The sequence below is a fragment of the Gastrolobium bilobum genome, unplaced genomic scaffold (assembly GCF_033153095.1).
Source record: "Gastrolobium bilobum isolate Gb01-03AN ecotype WA unplaced genomic scaffold, APGP_CSIRO_Gbil_v1 utg64434, whole genome shotgun sequence".
NCBI classification, from domain to species: domain Eukaryota; kingdom Viridiplantae; phylum Streptophyta; class Magnoliopsida; order Fabales; family Fabaceae; genus Gastrolobium; species Gastrolobium bilobum.
The window spans coordinates 146,974-170,168 of NW_026896291.1; the positions used below are offsets into that span (position 1 = coordinate 146,974).

The 23,195-nt window shown below is 38.5% G+C and overlaps 4 protein-coding genes and 1 pseudogene across 6 annotated transcripts; 3 read left to right on the forward strand and 2 right to left on the reverse strand.

Moving 5' to 3' along the window:
* Positions 1 to 517: 517 nt before the first annotated feature.
* Positions 518 to 2,807, reverse strand: LOC133298696 (transcription factor MTB3-like). Of its 2 annotated transcripts, none has more exons than XM_061498024.1 (2): positions 2,679 to 2,807; positions 518 to 2,360 (listed from the first exon to the last, which is right to left on the reverse strand). In XM_061498024.1, the coding sequence occupies exon 2, from the start codon at positions 2,319 to 2,321 to the stop codon at positions 807 to 809; it is 1,515 nt and encodes a 504-aa protein (XP_061354008.1). In that variant the 5' UTR covers positions 2,322 to 2,360; positions 2,679 to 2,807; the 3' UTR covers positions 518 to 806. The 2 variants fall into 2 exon arrangements, with proteins under 2 accessions (XP_061354008.1, XP_061354007.1); XM_061498023.1 differs by having other exon boundaries at positions 2,583 to 2,797.
* A 3,722-nt stretch (positions 2,808 to 6,529) lies between these two features.
* On the forward strand, positions 6,530 to 9,141 carry LOC133298692 (probable myosin-binding protein 4). The gene is made up of 2 exons (XM_061498017.1): positions 6,530 to 8,543; positions 8,962 to 9,141. Exon 1 carries the CDS (start codon positions 6,530 to 6,532, stop codon positions 8,507 to 8,509), a length of 1,980 nt encoding a protein of 659 aa, XP_061354001.1. The 3' UTR covers positions 8,510 to 8,543; positions 8,962 to 9,141.
* A 763-nt stretch (positions 9,142 to 9,904) lies between these two features.
* LOC133298693 (cytochrome P450 94A1-like) lies at positions 9,905 to 11,519 on the forward strand (annotated as a pseudogene).
* Positions 11,520 to 13,141: 1,622 nt separating this feature from the next.
* On the forward strand, positions 13,142 to 14,043 carry LOC133298694 (uncharacterized). The gene is made up of 3 exons (XM_061498018.1): positions 13,142 to 13,252; positions 13,322 to 13,625; positions 13,946 to 14,043. Exons 1-3 carry the CDS (start codon positions 13,142 to 13,144, stop codon positions 14,041 to 14,043), a joined length of 513 nt encoding a protein of 170 aa, XP_061354002.1.
* Positions 14,044 to 14,222: 179 nt separating this feature from the next.
* LOC133298701 (O-fucosyltransferase 36-like) lies at positions 14,223 to 23,188 on the reverse strand. 2 transcript variants are annotated; one of them, XR_009749843.1, is made up of 4 exons: positions 21,957 to 23,188; positions 20,944 to 21,193; positions 20,053 to 20,308; positions 14,223 to 14,292 (listed from the first exon to the last, which is right to left on the reverse strand). XR_009749843.1 is itself a non-coding variant. In XM_061498030.1 (3 exons), the coding sequence occupies exons 1-3, from the start codon at positions 23,168 to 23,170 to the stop codon at positions 20,132 to 20,134; spliced, it is 1,641 nt and encodes a 546-aa protein (XP_061354014.1). In that variant the 5' UTR covers positions 23,171 to 23,188; the 3' UTR covers positions 19,922 to 20,131. The 2 variants fall into 2 exon arrangements, 1 of the variants encoding a protein (XP_061354014.1); XM_061498030.1 differs by lacking the exon at positions 14,223 to 14,292 and having other exon boundaries at positions 19,922 to 20,308.
* Positions 23,189 to 23,195: the final 7 nt, after the last annotated feature.

Here is a 23,195-nt window from a genome sequence, read left to right on the forward strand (position 1 = left end):
GAACATTTACTCGAATATAGAATCCAGATACTCGAATATTTGTTGTTCCACGCAATATATTCGAGTATATGGGTCATGTACTCAAGTAAATGTTCAAAAAATTTCCTCCTAAAATTTTTAATGTGTAACTCTCGAAAAATTGTCGAATAAAAAAAACACCTGATTCGTACACTCGACTCAAAAGTTATAGCTTTTCAAAATTTTACTTTAAAATTTTCAAAATTTTGTAATGCCAATAGATTTTGTGATACCTACAAAGCTCCCCTTCAGGTTACTCGAGTCATGTCCACAATATTATGAGCATATGACTATAGAAACTTGTTTGATCCATAAAATCTCATAAAAAAACTGTTTATGTGCCAATAGTTTTATGGTTAAAAAATTTCCATAAGGTCTTAGTGCGCAGTTAGGGATGATTGTGAGTATTGCAGAGCGGGAAAGAATCGTGAGTTTGAACCCACGATCCGGGCTCATAGTCTATGGCGCTGGTTGGATGTATGTATCCGAGTGAGGGGGCCTTAGATCTCAGTGGGCCTAGTCTTTGGGCTTGAACCCGGTGGGCCTAACCGGGTAAAACTTGGAACAGTATATTACATGAATTCAACTCATAAGCAGTAAGTTTTTATACACGTAAACACATAATTCAAAGGGATTCCACTAGACCCATATCTAACAAATTAGATTCTACTTAACAAAGTGCCCTAAAAACACTGACATGTTATGTTAGCCAGCATGACAACCATATAATTTTTTGCCGTAGTTGGAATTGAGATGCTCCACATAAAATATAATTTCAAGTTTCACTATCAATTTTTGGAAAGAGATGCTTCAAGCTTTTCTTTCAACTGTACAGCAGCAGCCTCCCCAGCTTGAGTTCTTATGGAGAATGTGTGTATTACCTTATCCTGTGCAGTTGAAACACTAGACTCTTGAGCTACAATTTGATGCTCTCTGAACATTTTAACAACTCCAGAAACTGGATGAATATCCAAGGGGCAGCTCACTCTAACAACTGCATCATCCTGTCTAGACTGAAAATCAATATCTGGAAATGGCAACTGGTGGTCCTTATTGTTAACCATGTCTTTCTCAGCTTCCAAAACCTTGATCTTCTTCTGGAGATCAGTGATATGAGTAATAGCATCACCAAGCAGAGATGCCTTGTCCATTTTAGATATATTAGGAACAACAGCTCTTAGGGCATAAAATCTTTGGTTAAGCTTCTCCCTCCTTTGTCTCTCTGCTTCAACATGATTCAGTGGCTCCTCTCTCCCATTGGCAGGCTTTCTCCCTCTTTTTCTGGGCTTCCGCTCATCTAGATGAGGCGAGGATGAGTCTTCAATACCCATATCTATACAAGAAAACCTTGCTTGAGGATTAAAATTCCCAGGAATCATTTGATTTAACTGAGGGAACAATTTTGCCTCATTACTGTCGCCTATACATCCATTGGAAGAATTTCCAAAAGCATGGTTTGCCCCTAGTGCTTGTACTTCATAGGAGTCTGAAGTGAAACCAGAATCATCTTCCACCTTTGGGGAGAAACTAATAGTTATGGACTGAGATTTTGAATCCCCCAGGCTTAACTCATGCCCAAAAATCTTGGGTAATACCTTTGACTGTCCAGGACTAGATTCCCCAAATGTTGTTCTGACCATCTCCAAAACACCCTGCTCTTCAGGCATCATTTCCATGGCACCAAGCTCTACAACCCCAGCCTTGAAAGGTACAAAAACAACTGTCTGAAAACCAGCCAATTTCACCAGAAATAATCTTGATTCATATTGGTTTAAACAACCAGCAGTCTCAGAAGCCCAAATTGATTTACCACACTTAAAAGAACTGGCAGGGCCAAACTGGGAATTAAAACCAAATACATAATACATTGAGGTCAAGTAAAACATATGCACATCTGAGACCCTATCCAACCTTGTAAAAATGGCCTCTTTTGAGTCAGATCCACCAAAGCAGGCATGAAGCTTCTGCAGCACCCGCCTCTTGGCACCATCCTTCTCCTCCTCCTTCTCATTCCAATGACCCCCTTTGGGATTTTGACAGTGTCCATCACCCCATTTCAAGGCATAGCCACCAGATTTCAAGCCAGCAACTTGCCAGAAAATGGCGTAGTCCCACTTGGAAACATCAACAAGGTGGCACAATCGCTGGTGGATACCACCCAATTCAGGACATGGTTGAACAATAACGTCGGAAAAGACATCATTGGAAATCGCCGAACTAAAGAAGGCAACAGCTTCTGTACCCAATACAGATTCCAACAGAGCCTTGTCCTCTTCGTTCTCACAAAATCTCTCAGCCGTCATCTTTCTGTTCCTTTCCCACAATTAATATATCATGAATCTCTACAAGTTTAAAAGAAAAAAAAAATAAAACTCAATAAAGATCCGAACTTGAGCCTGAATTTATTCTAACTATTCATCAACAAAAAGATAAAAAAAAAAAATTTAGAGATAAGCTTCGAAGCAGATGCTTGAAAACATCCAACGCAGATACTCGATATATAAATATTTTTATACTCAATAAATATTAGAAAGAGTCTAAGCTGGTGTTGAGCTCAAGCTTACCGGGCACACACAATCTGAAGGAAAATTTGATCAGAGAAAGGGTAGTTGGAACATAGAAACTCAGCAATATGCATAGAAAGAAAGGGCGAGGGTTACCTGGAACATGTAAGTGTGATACTTCAAGAATCAACAAGAGTGACAGAAATTGTATAAATCTAAGATTCAGAAGAAGACGATTTAATTTCACTGATTTCTAGCTCCAGATCTGAAATGTTAATACTGTAGCTAACTTTTTTTAATATTTAATATATTTCTCACATGGACGTTTGGCCACGACACCCTTTTTAGTGCCGAGTTGGCCACTGCAAGGGTGTAAATAGGCTAGACTTTATCTTCAATAGGTCAGGTTTGTATAAAAAATATGGGATTTAGCATGGTCTGTTTAGTTTGTGTAGGTCTCAAATTACACATCTGGTCTAATCTATATTTAAAAAATAAAAGTCTTGACCTAGCCTGTTAGTCTGTTTAAGCCTATTAAATATTCAATAATTAAAAAATAACTAAAACAATATTACTTTATTATTCAAAATTATTATTTTAATAATTTTATTTAAAATAAATAATATGATATAAGTAAATAATAATTTTATTTAAAATAAATAATATGATATAAGTCGGCCTGTAGGCTTATAGATCTAACATGTACAAAAAAATCTATAGCCTGTTTTCTAAATAGATTTTTTTTAAAACCTAGGCCTATTTTATTTTACTATTTAGGGGAAAGTTCACCAATGCCACTGTGGTTTACTCTAGAATCACTTATGTTCCTGTAGTTTTTTTTATCACATATACCCGGTGATTTGTAAAATGGTATGTTTTTGTATCTCAAATACCTCTGGTTTTTTATTTTTTACAAAGCACAGGAGCATATGAGATAAAAAAAATCACAGGGGCATTAGTGAACTTTTTCCTACTATTTATAATAGGTCAAGTCTGACCTAATATAAGCTAGGCCGTAGGTCCCTATAGGCCGACCTAGCTCATTTACACCCTTACACGCTACTCATTCCGGGTTATATAACTATGTATTCAAAGAAGTATTCAAGTTGCCCATGACACCCTTTTTTATCATCATTAATTTAATGATTATAGTTTATTAAAAATTAATTATTAATTAATTATTAAATTTTAATAAACTTAATAAATTATAACTATTATATTAACAGAAATTAATGATGATTAAATTGGTTATAAAAGTGATAAACATTTTTAATAGTAAATATATCTTGTCTCATAGTTATAATATTAAAAAAAATTGTTATTGATAAATTTTTGAAAAAAAAATTAATAATATAATTATGTACTTATCAAAATACGTAATTATAATAGTATCGTCGAACCGAGTACTCTATTCAACCCATTCATGTATGATGATGTTAATCAACTAGTCTTCATTGGGAACAGTGGACAAAGTGTCACTGTTGGCAAAAAAATTTACCAAACTGTCACGTCAACAGTAAATTTTACCAAAACGCCACGTGACATATTTCGCTACACTTGACTTAATATATATTTAAATTAAAAAGTTTGATATAAATCTATTGAATTATTTAAGCCTATCTTTATATTTATTCAGAATTATATAAATATTAGTTTATATTTCAAAATTTATTTTATTTTATTTTAATTAAAATATAATATAAATCCACATATAACTTTAACTTTATAATAATATAATAATAACCTATTTTTTAAACATGTTTTTTATTTTTTAAGTCTAAGACGTCAAATATCACCTTATGTCTTACGCTGTAATAGTTCGTGTAAGCCATTTATATCCATAGCCACGTAAAATCTATGCATCAAATTTTTTCTATAAATATTCTCAACATGCTTATTCATACCTGTTTGTGAGGTATTTTGACGGTATTAATATTTAGTAAAAAAAACTATTAGTTTAATTATTTTTAAAATTATTTTCTCATATAATGCAGTTAGTTTCGTGGGACGGAGTTGCCAGTTTATTCCTCTACGAGAAGGATGCTGGACTTAATTTACATAATCAGAAGTCTCGCACGGGGGAGGTGTGAGACTCATTGGTTCGTTGAATGAAAGTGTATCTACATTCATGTACCCAAAACAAAGTGTATCTACATTTTGTTACACAGATTACTAAAAAAATTTAGTAGAAACCTTTGATCTTAGAGTATGACTTTAAAAGTTATCTTCCCGTTAAAACAGCGGATGCATTAGGTTATCTCATAAGAAGAAAGATGAGACTAATCTTCCATCAAGAGACAACCTTTTTCCTCATACTCTAAAGAGGTATTTGGTAGATGAATTTTTTTCAGAATGCTAAAAAAATGATATATGGAATTTACTAAAGTTTTCCAAGAATCGAATCGTGAACAATGCAAATGGCGTTCCAACTCCCCAGTTGAGCTACCCTGAGAATTTTACTAAATCTTAAGTAGTACATCAATACTCAAGATATTTTCAAATTAAAGGTGGATACCGAAAGGTAACATTATTTTTCACAGACATTCCCACTTTACTATCAACGGTCACTGCGCGCCATTTCTTATTTACTATTTCATTTCATTTGTATTTTAATTTTAATATCGGTTCTGTCTTATCCGTATTTTATTTTTTTTACTTTTTTATTGGTCAGAAAGAAAAACTCTGCCATTTTGTTCCGAAGTTACCTTTGTAGTTTGTACCTCTTTTCTCTACCTCGCGTCAAGCTGCAGAAAACAGGATTGCCACATTTTTTTTTCTGTATTTACCAAATTAATATCATTATTTTATTTTATTTTTTGAATTTTCCATAATTTTTAATACAATTTGGGTGGACTTTTGAGTTTTATTCTTCTAGGCCCCAAATTGCCGAAGATTGTTTGCTTTCTTGCACTCGTGATGAGAATCAGATTTTGTTCTCTTTATTTTCATCTTCAATCAGGATTCGTAATCCTGAAAATAATTCTCATTTTATGGTTCCACAATTTGCTCGTTGGTTCATAACTGTAACTAAATTTGTAGTTGTTAGTTGTTAGATGTTAGTTGTCAGTTAATTATGCGGCACAGTGGGGTTGGTTGAAATTTATTTTCCATTTATGTTTTCGGTTATTGATTCTGTCAACGTAGTTCGAAGAGGAAGTGTAGGTATTGGAAAGTGTTGGGTAAGGGTGGATGATGCCTTACCTAGAGCCGCGGCTCGGCGGGCTAACCCGTCAAACGGAGCACGGCGGGCTGAGTTTTTCAGCTCATTTCAAAAGCGGGACGGACTCATTTTTTGGCGGGTTGATGGCGGGTATAGGCGGGCCAAGGCGGGTAAGTGTAAAATAGGCTCGAGCTGGCGGGCCAACCAGCCCAACCCGCCAAACGGGACGGAGCGGGGCGGGCTGGCTCATTTTTTGACGGGTTAATGGCGAGGTGGGGCGGGCCGTCCACTTTGCCACCTCTAGCCTTAGGGCGGCCTACGTTAAAAAATTTCACAAAATTTAATTAATTATTAATTAAATGGGGATACGATCGAACACTGTATCGAAACTATGATATTATGTAAAGAATCAATTCAACTCAAGTCAAGCTTAAGCTGCTCCGTGATGCTACGATAATGGTTTCATTTTCATCATTTCCTTTCTTTCTTTCTTTCTTTCTTTCTTTTTTGTTGGGTTCCTAGGATGGGAAGTTGTGAGGATTTCAAGTCCACTGGGTGGTCACATTTATCTTCCAATTCTTGAACATGCAAACTCTGGTCGTGGTTGCTTTTTTTGTGTGGTCTTCAAAACTTGTGTTTGGTGAACTTGTTTGATGTCGTTCTTGGGCAGTATACGATGTCTTTAATTTAATGGTGGTTGTTTATGACCTGCTTCTGGCGTTTTAGCCCTAGCACGTTGGGATTTGTGATATAAAAGATGCTACATTAATCTTGGTATGCAATTTTCTGCTTTGAATTGAATGGCTGGGACTTGATTATGGATTTGTAGAGAAAATTTGTGGTGGAGATGGCAACAGGTGGAAATTCATATGTCAAAACATGGAGGTATCAGGGTTTTATTGTCCTTCTTACATCTGCAGCTTGTGAGTGGTTTTTGATATTTCTGTTGCTTGTGGATGCCTTGCTATCATATCTGCTTACAAAGTTTGCAAGTTATTGCCAATTGCAAGCACCTTGTTTGTTATGCTCTAGGCTTGATCGTGTCTTCTTAGGTGGTGAAAATTCAGAGTTCTATCATTTTCTACTTTGCAGCAGTCATAGATCAGAAATTTCATCTCTTATATCATGTCAAATTCACAATAAGGTTGCTCATGGTCATGGGATGTGTGATGATTGCCTCTTGTCTGTCACCACAAAGACTGAACCGAACCCAAAAACCCAGAGGTTGTTGATGGGTAAATTGGGTGTGGATCTTGGTGGTTGTGGTTTCCAAAGCCCATTGCTAAGCAAAGCGTTGTTTACTGGCTCTAAGGGCTCAAGGACATGTACCTGTTGTGGTATGCTTTGGAAGTTAGAACAGAATACCCCAAAATCTATCCTACTAAAATCACCGGGGAGAGCTGTTCATAACCAATCCAGTTTTGAACCATTGTCTCATGTTGGGTACACTGAGGTGGAACTCACTTCTGATTCTGAGTCTGACTTTCCATTTTCTGATGATGATGGTGAAGGTAGTGTGTTTCGTGAAAACATTGAAGCCAGCAATGATCCTAGAGCAAAGTGTCTTCCGAGTGATCTGAATCCAGCAAATCCAAACAATGATTCCCTCAATCCTGTGCCTTTGCTTTTAGATCCATGTATGGTGCCTCACATCAGTAATCACCATGGTGTGAAGTTCCTGAGCTCCGATGCTGTTAATGTCCATGGTATGGATGAAGCTGAGGCTTCTAGCTCTGATGGAACTCAGGTACTTCAAAAGTCAGCCTCAGTGGGATCTGGCCTTGAATCTATGGATGGAAGCAATATCTCTGAAATTGAAGGGGAGTCCTTTGTTGATAGATTAAAGCTACAGATTGAGTATGACAAAAAATGCATGAATGCTTTATATAAAGAATTGGAGGAAGAAAGAAATGCAGCTGCAATTGCTGCAAATCAAGCAATGGCTATGATTACAAAGTTACAGGAGGAGAAGGCTGCATTGCATATGGATGCTTTTCAATATTTAAGAATGATGGAAGAGCAGGCAGAATATGATGGAGATGCATTGGAGAAAGTTAACAATCTACTGGAAGAAAAAGAAAAAGAGATAAAAGATTTGGAAGCAGAACTAGAATGGTATAAGGAAAACTTGACTGACGAACCTGTGGTCCAGAGTATTCACAATGAAATTTGTGATTTGAAAGGAGACAACATCACTGTACAAAATGTTAGTGTACCTGACATCACAAGTACTGTGGAAATTTCTTCTGATGCAAAGATCACCGAGGTATCCAAAGTCAGTGATGAAGCTGTGGTTGTTGAAACCTCATCTATAGAATTTGAAGAGGAAAAGCTAGACATTTCACAATGTTTGAAAAGCTTGGAAAAGAAGCTTCATCAAATCTATTGTACCGGGATTTCCTCCAATATGCCAAATGGTAAATCGAATCAACAAGGATACTCTATTGTGGAAAGACCTCAATTAGATGGTCTGATTGAAAAGACTGATTTCTCAAAACAGAAAAATATTTGTACAAATGGAAGTGTTACTGATCAGGATGACTCAGTTGCTTCAGATAGTGATGATTGTTCTCTTGATAAAGAAAACATTCTTTCCACCTCTGTTGGACCAAAATGTTCGACGCCCAGAAGAAAAGTTGATTTGGTTTCTTTAGAAAATGAAATATCAGACCTTAATGACAGGTTGGAAGCACTCGAAGCTGATCATGATCTTCTTGAGCACATATTAAATTCTCTTCGGAATGGAAGCAGTGGACAACAATTTATTGAGGATATAGCTCATCAATTGCATGAGCTACGGAAAATTGGGATAAGATTAAGGTGGTAAGCATATAAACAGAAGTCCTTTTCCTTTCTTTTAGGTATACTTTGTCTACGCTCATTTGACTAGATCTTTAGTATGAACCAACCTGAAATCTTCTTGATTTTCTCTGAGTAACACATATTGTTCAATGATTGTGAGGTTTATTAAAAACTTCTAGAAATTTTCTTCGTCTGATTTAAGTGTCTGTCTTGCTTTAAAATCTAACGACAGTAAATTCTGCCGAAGGTTGTAACTCTGCATCCAGCCAAATTCTTAAACTTGGTTTTTGCAAGTTTTAAGCTAGGACGCTAGCATTTTAAGAGATTCCAAGGGATCTTTTAACATTTTAAGAAATATTTTTAAATTTTCTAAAATGAAAAACTAATGTATTGTGAATTGAAAGTCTATTTAGCAATTTAAAGTCTCTTCTTGATATTCTAACCACTTTCTTTATATAACGTTTGTAATTTTTGCAGATGTATGCAAGATCAGAATGCAGCTTAAAGAAAAAAATTGTAGTCTATGCCACTAGGAAATGTTTGGGCAAACATGACAGAATCATATTTTACTTATTTGGTTTGCCTGCATATTATAGAGAAACAGGACAGAATCTCAGGCATGGGTATCTATGTACCTGCTTGGAACAAGATTATAGAATACATAATAGGAATAGTGAACTTTGGCTTTGATATCTTGACCTGTGGGTATTTCTCTGTCCTTAGTATTTTGTTAATTAGTCTCATTGTATTGACAAGACACTAACACAAGTGAGTAGTTATTTCTGCAAGTTAATGTTAAAGAAAACACTTGCTCTCAAATAGATCATACATATATAAAACTTTGAGGGAGGATATCCCACACATATAAACACATGAATAATAGATCATACATATATGAGAATGAATTTTTTGTGTAGAAATTTCTTATCTTAAATATTTAAAGCAATATTTGACATAATGTAAACAATGCAGACACGACTTTATATTCAGTTGAATATAACTTCATTTTATTTTCAACGACAAATGAGAATGGAGTTATATTACTTTCTGTATCATACTCGCCATGTTAATCAAAGTACAAAAAATATAGCACAGCGCACGCGGTTGCCGTGATTGCCTTTGTCAGATGACAAGTTAAAAAATGACGGATTTGCTTGCGTAAGTAAATCACTATTCTAACTGAAATACGGGTAACTAGTAATCCAAATTCCAAATCTATCTGCACATCACCAATGCACGCTGGCTATGGGTAACGAGTAATCCAAATAATCTACAATACAATCCTATCAAATATCTGCATCATGCCACAGAAAAAAACATATGCACTTAATTTCTCATACAAAAAGATACAACTGAACATTGAAAAAATGCAAAATGCATCATGCCACAGACACAGTATATATACACTTAACTTCTCATTGAAAAACCTACAGATACAACTGAACATCTCCACACTACAGTTTAATACTAATTTCCAATATTGTAAGCTGTTATACTCAGTCAGAACTAACGAGAATGATTCAGATGCTTTTGCAGTTGCTACCTCCTTTCTTCATCTTCTTCATCCTTCCAGTGCTCTTTTTCTTCTTCCTCAGACCATCTTCTCAGAAGAAGGAGATAGGTCCTTCACCCACCGTTGCACTCCCAATAGCGTACCCACTGATTGGTTCCTACTTAGCCCTCAGAGCACAAGGCAACCGCCATTTGCAATGGTTATCCGATATTGTCCAAATCTCACCCGCTGCTACATTCACCCTCCACAGCCTCTTGGGCTGCCGACAAATTATCACCGGCAACCCCGCCACCGTACATCACATTCTCTAGACAAGGTTCTCCATTTACCAAAAGGGAAACAACATTCTTCAAACCCTCTCTGATTTTCTTGGCACTGGAATCTTCAACGCCGACGGCGATAACTGGAAGTTTCAGAGGCAAGTTGCCAGCCACGAATTCAACACAAAGTCACTGCGCAAATTCGTCAAACATGTGGTGGACGTGGAGCTCTCTGACCGCCTCGTCCCCATTCTCGATTCAGCAGCAGTAGCCCAAGACCAAACTCTTGATTTCCAAGCCATCCTTGAACGATTCGCGTTCGACAACATTTGCAAAATCGCGTTTGGGTATGATCCAGAATACCTAGCGGCGTCCGTTGAACGTAGCAAGTTCGCACGAGCATTTGAAGAAGCAACAGAGATCAGCGGCCAACGGTTCCGCGAACCGTTACCCATTGTCTGGAAAATCAAGAGAAAACTAGACATAGGATCAGAAAAGCGAATGCGAATCGCGGTCTCGAAAGTGCGTGAATTTGCCAAGAACATAGTGAGAGAGAAGAAGCGTGAGCTGAAGGAGAAGGCTTCGCTTGAATCTGCGGACATGCTATCGCGTTTCTTGAGTTCGGGTCATTCCGATGAGGACTTCGTGACGGACATAGTCATAAGCTTCATATTGGCCGGAAAAGACACGACGTCGGCGACGCTCACGTGGTTTTTCTGGTTGCTGTCGAAAAACCCGCGAGTGGAGAACGAGGTTGTGAAAAAAGTGACGGAAAAATCGGAAGAGACGGTGTACGATGAAGTGAAGGACATGGTTTACACACACGCTGCGTTATGTGAGAGCATGAGGCTGTACCCGCCAGTTCCAATAGACATCAAGGAAGCGGTTAACAACGACGTTTAGCCGGACGGAACTGTAATCAAGGAGGGGATGATGGTAGCGTATCACGTGTACGCAATGGGGAGGATGTGGGGTGATGATTGGGCTGAGTTTAGGCCTGAGAGGTGGTTAGAGAAGGCTGGTTCTGGTAAGTGGAGCTTCGTTGCGAGGGATCCCTTCAGTTATCCCGTGTTTCAAGCAGGTCCCAGGATTTGCTTGGGGAAGGAAATGGCATTTTTGCAGATGAAGAGGGTGGTGGCTGGCGTCCTGAGGCGGTTGTGGTGCCGGCGGCGTTGGAAGGGATGGAGCCCAACTTCATTTGCTTCTTGACATCCCAAATGGAAGGTGGATTCCCAGTGAGGATCCAAAAAAGGGTTGGCTGACACATGGTCAGTACACAAGAGTGTTTTGTTTTTTCACGTTGGAATGTTTGTTTAAAGTGTTATGTATTTCGTGATGAGAATGGCAATACAGTTGTCTGTACTCTGTAGGATCCTAGATTAAATGGGTCAGGTCAAGCATCCAAATAAATTAAGGTTGGTTTTTTTTCCATAAATGAAAATAAGTTATTTATTTGTATTGAGATCAAAACGCCGTTATTTTTTGGCAGAAATTAAGATAATTTTGTAATTTTAATTTATTCTAAGGTTATAATAGTCTTTATGATTATAATTTTTTAATCTTTCAACTCAAAACGATATCATTTTGAGAGTAAATGTAGATAACTTATCTACATTCACTGTAAAAATATTAAAGCCATAAATTAAATTATATAAATTATTTAGATTTGGTTTCTTCTATATTTAAAAATTAAAAACATGGCCAATAAAGATGGGCACAATTGGCTAAGGATTTGGTTTGTACTCCACAAAGGTATTGGTTCAAACCCCACTCCCAATACGAGAACCTTATTGGTGGTTTTACAAAGTGGTTGCAAGTACTACGCAAGAATGAAATCGGGGCATGTGACCTTCGGGTCACAAGAAGCTACCTTACCGTTGCTTTAAGGCTCGCTCTCAATCAGGGCACTGTCAAATGAAATCAGAAAGATGAGACAGACAGACATGAGCAGTAGAAAATCCCTGATTAAGACAGCAAAACAGATAAATTAACACGATTGACAGGAGGTGGAAAAGAACTGATTGCAAGTACTACGCAAATTTAGCAATAGTATACGGTTGAAGAGCTCTCCAATGAGAATAATTGCGGAATAAAACCCAGAAGAATGGGAAATTAGGCAAAGGTAAAACCTGCAATGTAAAATTAAGAACAATGGGTATCAATAGAAGCAATGAAAGAATTAAATATTAAAGAGCAATAATACATCAGTAGTTAACATTCACTCAACACATTCGTACGCTAAATGCAGAGGTCAATGGAATCAACGAAATTGAACCATATAAGTATTTCCGGTGGATAATTGTTCCCCTGTAAACAGATAACAGTTCACATGCAGACAATGATTAACATTTAGAATTAAGAGTAAATACTCTTTTTGATCCCTAGCAATATTAGCGAAATCCATTTTAGTCCCTGACAATGTAAAAGTACCAAATTGGTCCCTAAAGTTATGAAAAAAGGGCCACGTTAGTCCTTCTGTCAACTCCTCCGTCACGGTCAAACTAACGGTGCTCATGTGGCACGTTATCTGCTGACGCGAACTCCACGGTGGACACGGTGGAAAGCTGGACGACGACGGTGGACACCCATGGAAAGCACGACGTCGTTTTACTTGAATGCAATTAATTGATAAAACCCAAATAATGAACCCTAAAATTGAAAAAAACCCAAATGCCTTCAATAGAACCCTAAACCGGAAACTCCATCCCCCAAATTGATGAGCAAATCTGTAAACAGCAAAACGCCGCCAGAAAGTTTGCACTTTGATGATTGAAACTCGACGAAAGACATTAAGCCATCAACCGGATTTCTGGGCGTGGGAGAAGATGAGTGTTTCTTCTGGCATGGGGGGTCAAGTGGGAGTAAATCAATGGGGGGAAGAACAATGGCAAGGACCACTGGTTGGAGGTGCAAATGTGGGAGACAAAGTATTGTCTATACCTCCAAAACTGAGAGGAACCCAAACAGGGCTTTCCTTGGGTGTCCTAACTTCAAGGTACGAATTTGTAATCTACTCCTTTATTGAGTTGGAACACTTGCTAACCATGGTGTTTATTTTTTTCAGGTGAAGAAGCCCTATTGTGATTTTTTTAGATGGGTAGATGACATGTGTAATGAACCCATGGAACTGGAAGAAGCAAGAATTCACACTGTGGAGTTGGATGTTGCTGAAATTAACTTCAAGTTGAAGTATGTGGAGATGATGATGAGAGAGCAAGATGTGAAGATTACTGAGCAAGGAATGAAGCTTCATCAGCAGGAAAGAAAACTGAATGATGTATACCTGAAGATGGTGGAGGAGTTAGTTAGGATGGACAAAAAAATTAGGACAGTTGATAGGTCAGCTAGGGTCTTAGGTGCTTGTGTGGGTATGATCATGATCTGTATGTTTGTTGTTAGTGTGGTAAAAGTGAAAAAAGTGACCCAAATGTATTTTTGCTTCAGTGAATTGTAATGAGTACTCCTTCATGTTGTTATACAAATTATGTGTTAGTTCAAATTTGTTTGTGTGTATTATCATATGGCCTATTATAAAAAAGCCTTGAATGTATTCCTTAATATATTATGGCATTATATATTATTGCATAGTTAGGCATCGAATGAAGGATAAAAGATTGCTACATTGTATCACAAACAGATATAGATTGCTACTGATATAGACACATAACTCATGACATTGCTGATACAGAAGTTGCATACTGTTATGCATATTTTGTTACTGATTGCAAAACACGAGAACCAATTAGGTCCCTGGCAATGTTAGTCGAGGGTCGTTTTGGTCCCTGACAAAGTGCACGGGGCACTTATTGGTCCCTGATTCCAGAATTATAGGACATGAGTTGTTGATGTCCAAATCAACAAAATGCAGCACTCATTTTAAAAAACAGTAGTGCATTACATCAGATACACTTGCTGTCCCTGACTTATATGCTTTTGAATGCAGTCCAGATCAACAAAATAGAAGTATCACAAAAATGCAGCATGTAGAGGTCCAAATTGGTCCCTGACAATGATTGTCGGGTTCCTAATTGGTCCCTGCATCCAGAAAATTGGACATGATCTGTTTAATCAGTAACACAGCACAAACCTGCACCAGAATGCAAATATGGCAGCTAAATGACCAACAACAAGCTAACTCAGTTAAAAAACATAAAATGGACATGAACTTATCACATTCATCAACCCTGCCACATAACATGCATGTCTAGAAATAAACCAGTTACATATAATTGTCTTCCTACAACTACAAACCAGTAGTGCATTACAAATAAAAGCCAACTGATAGAAATTACAAGTGAGGCCTATAAATACAATCTTGGCCATGCATCAAAATGATTACATTATATCTGTAAAAGGCCTCCCAAAAAAAATGGCCAGAATGTACAAAAAAAGGGCATTATATCCACTCATTTTCAGTTGGCTCATGCACTACTCCCTTGTTCGTCTTCATCAGCAGCTCATTTTCTTGAGGATCGCCTTGGTGGCATAAAATCAGGTGTTGTCATGAAGTGCATAAATCTGCTTCGTGTGCCAGTGCTGGCTGCCTTAATTGTCTCTTCAGTCAACACTGCATTTGCTTCTTCTGGATTTGAAGGAGGTGGGCTGCATCCTCTCAAGTTGATTTGTTGTGCCTGAGAACTACCAATTTCTGACGGGCCTCCTTGACTTAATGGGATTTCATTTACTGAGTCTGTGTCAATCCTCACAGATTGTGGTCTTGCTTGGCTCTTGTCTGTTTTGGAAGCTGCTGGCCCCTTACAACTCTTGCCATAGTGTCCAGTCTGACCACACTTACTACACTTGGCTTCATATGTCCTTTTAACTTTCTTTGTCATGCTCCCTTGGTCTTCAGTTGGGTCCTTCTTCCTGTGTTTCTTGGGTCGCCCAATTGGCCTTTTCAGTTTTGGTGGAAGAGGTTTGGGTTCATCAGATGCAGGCCAATACTTGTCCGAGTTCACTGGGTTTAAGGTGTGCTCATATGTGGCATGCAATGCATCAACTGTAAGCCATTGATGGACATAGTTCTCGGCTGGCTCGTTTTTGTGACAAATTGCTGCTATAGCATGCTCACAAGGCAGTCCAGTCAACTGCCATACATTGCATGCACATGTATATGTTGTTAAATTGACTCCAACTCTATCACCTTTCCCACTGACCTCATACATATCTTGCTGCAGATTTCCAGTCCAAGTGGGTGTCCATGAATTGCTAAGAACCTTTAACTGATCCAGTTTCAATTGCTGAGCAGGAGCTATTTTACCCCGAACAGTTCCTAACACCCTCTGATGTGCAGCCATCCTCCTCATAATGTAGCATCTCAGTTCCTCCAATAGAGTGATAATCGGTTTTGACCTATATCCAACGATCTTGGCATTCCATACCTCTGCCATGTTGTTTGTGATATTATCACATTTAGACCAGTGGCTGAAATAAGCTTTCACCCAACTTGAGGGCTGGATGCCATCCAAGTACTTCCATGCAGCCTCATTCTTTACTTTCAACCGTGCCATGCATTGCTGGAACTGGGGGACAGTGGTGCATCTTGAACACTCCCAAACCATGGCTCGAATTGCCTTGTCTTTCCATTGCTTTATGAAATTCTTCCAAACGTGCTGCACACAAAAACGATGATATGCACAAGGCATCACCTCTTGCAGTGCTGGAATCAGCCCCTACACACAGACACACAAAAAAAGGTATCACAAAAACATATATAGATTGCCACAAAGTGTTGCTGACTCAAATAGACGAGGATCAAATAGGTCCCTGGCAATTGCCATCGAGGGTCGTTATGGTCCCTGAAAAATTGCACGAGGGACTAATTGGTCCCTGACATTATCAGGAATGCACTTAACATCAGAAATGCACTAAACATCAGCAATGCACTTAACATCAGCAATGCAGTTAAAAATGCAGTTTATGTAATCATGATAGGGTTAATAAGCAGGTAAATAACAGCAGAAAAAAATCATTCAACAATTGGATCAATCTGAATACTTAAGCAAGTTGAAATGAAACAAGCTTAACACACCTTCTGTTGGTCAGAAATAAAATTCCATCCAAACACTGCGTGAGGGCCAATGTCTTCCTGTAATAGGGTTAAAAACCACTTCCAGTTCTCTTTTGTTTCACTATCAACAATTGCATATGCAATGACATAGAAACTTTTGTTGGCATCCTCACCAACTGCACTTAACAATTGACCTCCATAATATCCTTTCAAGAAACATCCATCCAAACCAATTAAGGGCCTGCAGCCAGCTTTGAACCCTTTCTTGCATGCATCCGGACAAATGTACAACTTAGAAAATATGGGAGAGGAGTTCGGATCAGGTTGTGGGATCACTTGCATTTGACATGTAGACCCTGGATTGCTTCTCAATAGCTCACCTAAGTAGTCTCTCAATTTTGCGTACTGTTCTTTTTCGCACCCTTCTATTTTGGCCTTGGCTTTCTGAAGTGCTTTGGTCACTTTCTTCAAATGGACATGAACTTTGTACTCCTCTTTCATGTGGTCGTAGGCCTCAGCCCTTGTCATGTTCGGCTGTGTCATTAGCCTTTTTTCTAACTTCTTCGCAACCCAATCCCTACTTGCCCCCTTGTTTCTAAAAAGTCTGCAGCAAGTGTGTATGTTATTAAAAGTCTTGATTTGGAAAGCTTTCATTTTGTTGTTCCACGAACAGTAAATCGTCCAATCACATTCATCATTACTACACTTTGCTCGGGCCCTTACTTTGTCATTCTTCAGCCACTTGAATTGTCTTCCTAGATCAATACTGTAGTCTTTGACAGCATTTTTAAATAATTGAAGACTCGCAAACTCCATTCCTACCTCTAAGTGCACATGACCAAACTCCTCATGCACATTAAATTTTGGATTGACAACATTTTCATCCTCTTCAGCACCACTTGAAGGAGGCGTGTTCAACTCTTCAGAGTTATACCCATACCCACCCTCCTCGAAAGACATTGACTTCTCCTCCTCTTCCATTGTATCTTCCCTTGCCACATCTTCAACCTTCTTTTTTTTCGTTCTCTTTTGCTTTTTTTTTCCAGCAGCTTTACCCTTCCCCTTGCACTCCTCTTCACTCTCTGTTTCTGTATCATACATAGGTGGAGGAGGATTATTTGCCTCATCCTCCACACTATCTTCTGAATCAGTAGAAAACCCATCACCACTGCCACCCTCATCCTCCAACCCATCACCACTGCCACCCTCATCCTCCTCTCCACCACTGCCACCCTCATGTGCATGTGCAATAACTTCTTCTGGTGAAACATAGACAGGGGTTGCAATGCAATCTTCAAAACAAATTTCTATGAGATTGCCATTACTCAATGCAGCCTTGACCATCTCCACAATATCAGCGTCCGTATTCAAAGGCCTTAAACCTACATCTAAATCCGTTGCGTTTGGCATGAGCCACAACATTTGCTTACACGTCTCATACCCATAACCCTTGAACAAAGTATCAAGGTCACGCAGGTTGACGAAGTCAGCATCCATCTCAGGTAAGTCAACCATTTTGCCATTTACATAGGTTAGGACCCCTTTATCATCTCTCCTCAACACACCCCCATGATGATACCTTATCACTATGTATTCATCCATCTGGAAAAAAAAGCAACACAGGGCTGTAAATTACAATATATTCATGCGAACATCAGGGGCCACAAACCAATTTAAAAAACGGCAATAACCATGTACATCAAACTCATCACTGCCGAGAGGGGGGACAAGCCAATAACGTGGAAAAAAATTGCACCTTTACAAATTATGCATGCTCTAAAAAATTGGTGACCACAATGCACTAAAAAATGGCAATATACTTTACAAACCGGTAGTGAAGGGGACCACATACATAAATGGGTATTTTTTTTTTAACCCTAACCATGATAACTCACAATGGAGCGCACATGGGGGACCATTCTCCAACAAAGAATAGACAACATCAGGTGATGGGGGACCACAAATATTGAAGATTTCCTAAAAAAACACTTACCTGCATGTAAGAAAACCAGCACACTCGAACTTCCCTTAACCACCACAGGACCAGCCTTTCGACAACCTTCAAAGTCCACGCTTGATTGCCTTCCCTGCAACCACCGTCTTCGACAACCCTCACCGTTCAACGAAGCTTCCAGTGGAGGTCAACAATGGTCTTCCAATCATATGCAATAACTTAGTGAAAAAAATGAGTCTCCACGGTTACTTGCAGTGTTGGTGCCTCTTCATTTCTGAAGAATAAAACGACGTCGTTTGTCCTTTGGAAAGCTTTACTATCCTTTTCATTCAAAACGTCGTCGTCCAGCTTTCCACCGTGTCCACCGTGGAGTCCGCGTCAGCAGATAACGTGCCACATGAGCACCGTTAGTTTGACCGTGACGGAGGAGTTGACAGAAGGACTAACGTGGCCCTTTTTTCATAACTTTAGGGACCAATTTGGTACTTTTACATTGTCAGGGACTAAAATGGATTTCGCTAATATTGCTAGGGACCAAAAAGGGTATTTACTCTAGAATTAAATCACAAGCAGAGTAAATTCCACGTTAAGGAGAAAAAGAAAGAATTACCTCATAGCAATATGATAAGATACCACCCTTAAGGGCACTTTAGGAAAAGCAATTGATGGGTTATTAGGTGTGACTAAACAGAAAACGGTTATCAAGAAATGGAGGAAAAAGCTGAATAAATAGTAGAGGGCAAGGAGCGTGAGAATCATCTGAAATTAGGAGTGTGGGTCATGGGACTTGGGAGAGTGTACAGCCTCTTCAATTGCTCTACTGTATCATTTCTTTTCTCTGCGTTGTTATCCCTTATCACCATTCTGTCATTGCTATTCCATTTTACTTTACCTTGTATCAGTTGCTGATTTCCAGTGTAGTAGTTTGTATCAATTCTCTGTACTGTTGATATATCAGTGATACACGTTGTTTTCTCTTTAAATCTAAGTTTTGTATTCTGTAATTTCTCTATTCTTGGGGTGGGTTGTATCACAATATGTCTTAGTCTTCGACGAACAAGTTGAGCATTCAAACTGCAAATACATTGTAATTGTCATAAAAGCTAAAATAAGCAAAACTGTCATGCCAAATTTTCTTATTCTTTTCATCCACATCATGTTCCCACATGTGCTTTTCAAATGGAAATTATTCCACAGACATAAAATAGGGAATAAAGCTTTAATAAAATCTATGAATAATTACAGAAAAGCAACTCTGGTTCTGTCAGACAGGGATGGATAGCTGCAATATTAAAAATGAAATTCTAACCAAGAAAAAACCACCGAGAAAAGCCTCATATATGGAAAGCAGGCACAAGTCTGTCTCTCATTTCACAGTTCACAGTGTTAAATATCAAATATGGTTTTAAGTATTTTGATTCTTTCACTTTGATATATGAATCAACAACCAAACTGCCAATAGTAATAGTCCACAGCAGTCTCCAATTATGTTATGATATAGTAGTTCTTCGCACTTCTTCATAACACCAAGTTGCCCCTTTTTCTATTGCCTAAAATGAAATGAGTGAAATCATATGAGGTAGAGTTTGACTAGGGAGGAATAGTGCCACAAATCTAAGATCATTCTTATTAATACAAAGGTTCCAATGATAGGTTCCATTTACACTGAGAAAAGAGAAATGGGATGTTGAAATGCCACAATTGCTTTGCAGTCAATTCAAGATCGATGTGTAGATCTTACAAATTATAATGATTGTGATAAAAGAATATATATAACAAGCAAACCTTATCAATAAAATCGCTAATTCTATTATTATACATGAGTACTCACATTGACAACCAATAAAACCTATCATTGGCCAAATACGTGTCTGGCCCTGAGTCACAGCACAAGAAAACCGTCTTTATCTTCATTCATTTTCCGCTACAACATTTGGTTCTTCACCTTGGCAAAGGTACTCATCACACAATGATGCTGATCCCCAGTCCTTTCTCAGCCGCAGGATGTCTTCGGTGAAAGTGGAACCGGAGGCTCCAATGAATACACTAGACATGGCACATATAGTCTTGTCCAACATAGCTTCCACCTTCAGTTTTAAAATATTCATAATGCACGTCAACAAAAAGATATTAAACAAGAGCAGTCAGCACATAAAAAGGATTAGAGCAAGTTGTTGGGAGGAAAGAACCATGTAATTAGAAGTTTGCAACTAGGATTAGAGTATTTTATTATAAGCCTATGCAAATTTTTCAGTGATTACACTAAATAAACAGAAATTGTGGCCCAGTGTTTTTAAACCTCTATTCCCAAGCTGAAGCCAATACTACTGCAGGACAAGTGGACAACTGAAACCAACAAAGTTGAATACCATAAGGCCTAAAGTTCTTAAACTTTCATTCACCTGAAAGTAAAATGTTGATGACTTGAATGATAGAATGGGAATTATTAAATTCATTTACTAACTTCAAAGGGTGTCTTAGAGCTTCGGATAATGTCAACCTTAAGGCCAAAAGAAAAGGCCAAGAATCTTTCCAGAAAATGCAGCACACAATTGAAAACACAATGGAAGCATGACTAAAAGATATACGTAATCTTATTAACACTTTTATTAATTTATTTTTAACAATCGAAGGACCAGATATGAATGGTGAATTGAGGTCATTACAACGCTGACTTAAGTTTAAAACCACATGAAAATAGAATGAAGCACTGTCATCTCACCTGTGAATCTCCCTCAATACCATGCCTGTATAACAAAGCATCCCATTTTTCTGCTGAATTACGAGCTGGGCGTATTACAAGTGGAACAGGCCTGTCATTCAGCACAACTAGTGACTGAAGCAGACCAGTTTCACTTTCTGCTGCATCCGTAGAAAGATAAATAACAGGTGCATTGGCCCTTTCAACCACCCTCAAGATGCAATCTGCAGCTTGAGGAATGGGGTAAAAGCAACTTGGTTTTTTAGCATTACTGTAAACATTAAAATGGATCATTAGAGGCAATATGATGGGAAAAGGAAAAAGGGGAAAAAATTGCAGGACAAATTCTCTGAGGCAGATGCCTTACATGCATAGATTTTAGCAGGCAGATGCCTTACATGCATAGATTTTAGCATTTAATTCAAGGAGATTACGTTGAGCATGAAAATATATATATATATAGGGTCAGGATCATTTTACACCAGTGTAAGTTACACTCTTAATCTTGATCGTTGATCCTATTTCTATCTAATGGTTCTAATTTATTAGATATTTGAACCGTTAGATTCAAGTAAATCAATGATTCAGATTTGGTGTAAGACTTATATTTCTTACATTGGTGTAAGAATATCCTGCCCCATATATATATATATACTACAATAGTCATGACTCATGAGGACAACCTCATACAATAAAAGTTTACACACTAGGCTGGTGTTGTCACCATAGTTGGTGCTGTCATCATGTGACTCGGAGGTCACAAGCTCCAATCATGAGATCAGCTTCTTCTTGCAAATGTAAGGTAAGACTGCCTATTGTAGACCCTACTCAGCCTGGGAGCTTTATTGGATCAGGTTGTCCTTTTCTTAATCATGTTCATGAGCCATGGAATTGCAGTTAGCAATTCACTTGTCAGAAAACATGCAGATCATGCAGGAAAAGTTTACAGTTAACATACCATACTAAAGTCATCAATTTATATGTCCATTATCAGAGATTAATTAAAAAAAAAAAAAAAGGAAAAAAGAGCGCACCAGAACTTCAAAAATCCGTGTCTTCGAAAATGCAATGCAATGAAGTTCCTTCCCAGGAATGTCTGAATAAAACGCTGAGCAGTAAGCAATATAAGGCGGTTAGGCTCAATCAGAGTTTTGCATTTGTGAGCAATTGGCCCACCTGGTTGCATCACCCATTCTTGCTCCACTTCAGCATAGAACACATCCCCAATTGCCATAACATCAACATCGTACGAAAACTTAGACACAACATCCTGAACCGTCTTCTTTTTTGGATTCCGGGTATCTTCATCATCCCAAACAGGCTCCGGTTTACTCATTGACAAACCCAAATAACTCAACTTCTTCATCCACCCTTCATCTAGAAAACAAGGTTGAGGCCGAGAAAAATAACACAGAAACTTATCAATGTGCAAATGATCCTTCTTAACATTGGAAAACTCTTCAAAAGAAATCACCACTTTTCTTCCCAAGCATTTATTGATGCGATCAATATCCACAACTCTATCATACTGGTAATCCACTTTGGAACTAGGAATCACCAAAACCCTATTAAGAAGAGCAGCAAAAAACATGTGCTTCTCCAAGCAAATCAGATGGTTTGACATCTGACCTGAAACGCATATAGCAAGCAAAAATTTACCATCTTTAGGGTTCCACTCAATGGTTCTTCTCTGTGATAAATTCTGATCCACTGTTCTACACCTATCATAACCGACACCACCCAAACTAGAGTTTCCAAAATCAAATTCAGGTTCAACCAAGTTCCCTGTCCTATAAGGATTCAACAGAACCTGCTGAATCTCTCTGTTGAGGGAGATCTGCTTGAACAGCGCAGATTTCAGATCCTCGAAGCCATTCGAGTTCAGAGCATTGGATTGGAATGTGCGATTCCAAGCGGTTAAAAGCCCTAACTGCTGTTGGCGCAAGAGGTAAATGGCGCGCAATTCAGATTCCTTCACTGAATCGAGCTTGATGGAGGAGGAGGAGGAGGCGCCGTGGAGATCGGCGACGAAGTAAAAGAGGAGTACGATGAAGAGAGCGAGAATGGCGATAATGTACCTCTTCTGGAGCTTGAAATCGAAGCGCCGGAATCGCGAGCTGGAATCTTCGATGTGGAATGCGGTGGTGGCGGTGGTAAGAGGAGGAAGAGGAGTCCGACGCTTCCTCTCGTTCTGGTCGATGAGGTTGTGGCGGTCATCTTCTTCGTCGGAAGATGAACCCATCTGCATTGCTTTCACGGCGGCGAGTGAGTCA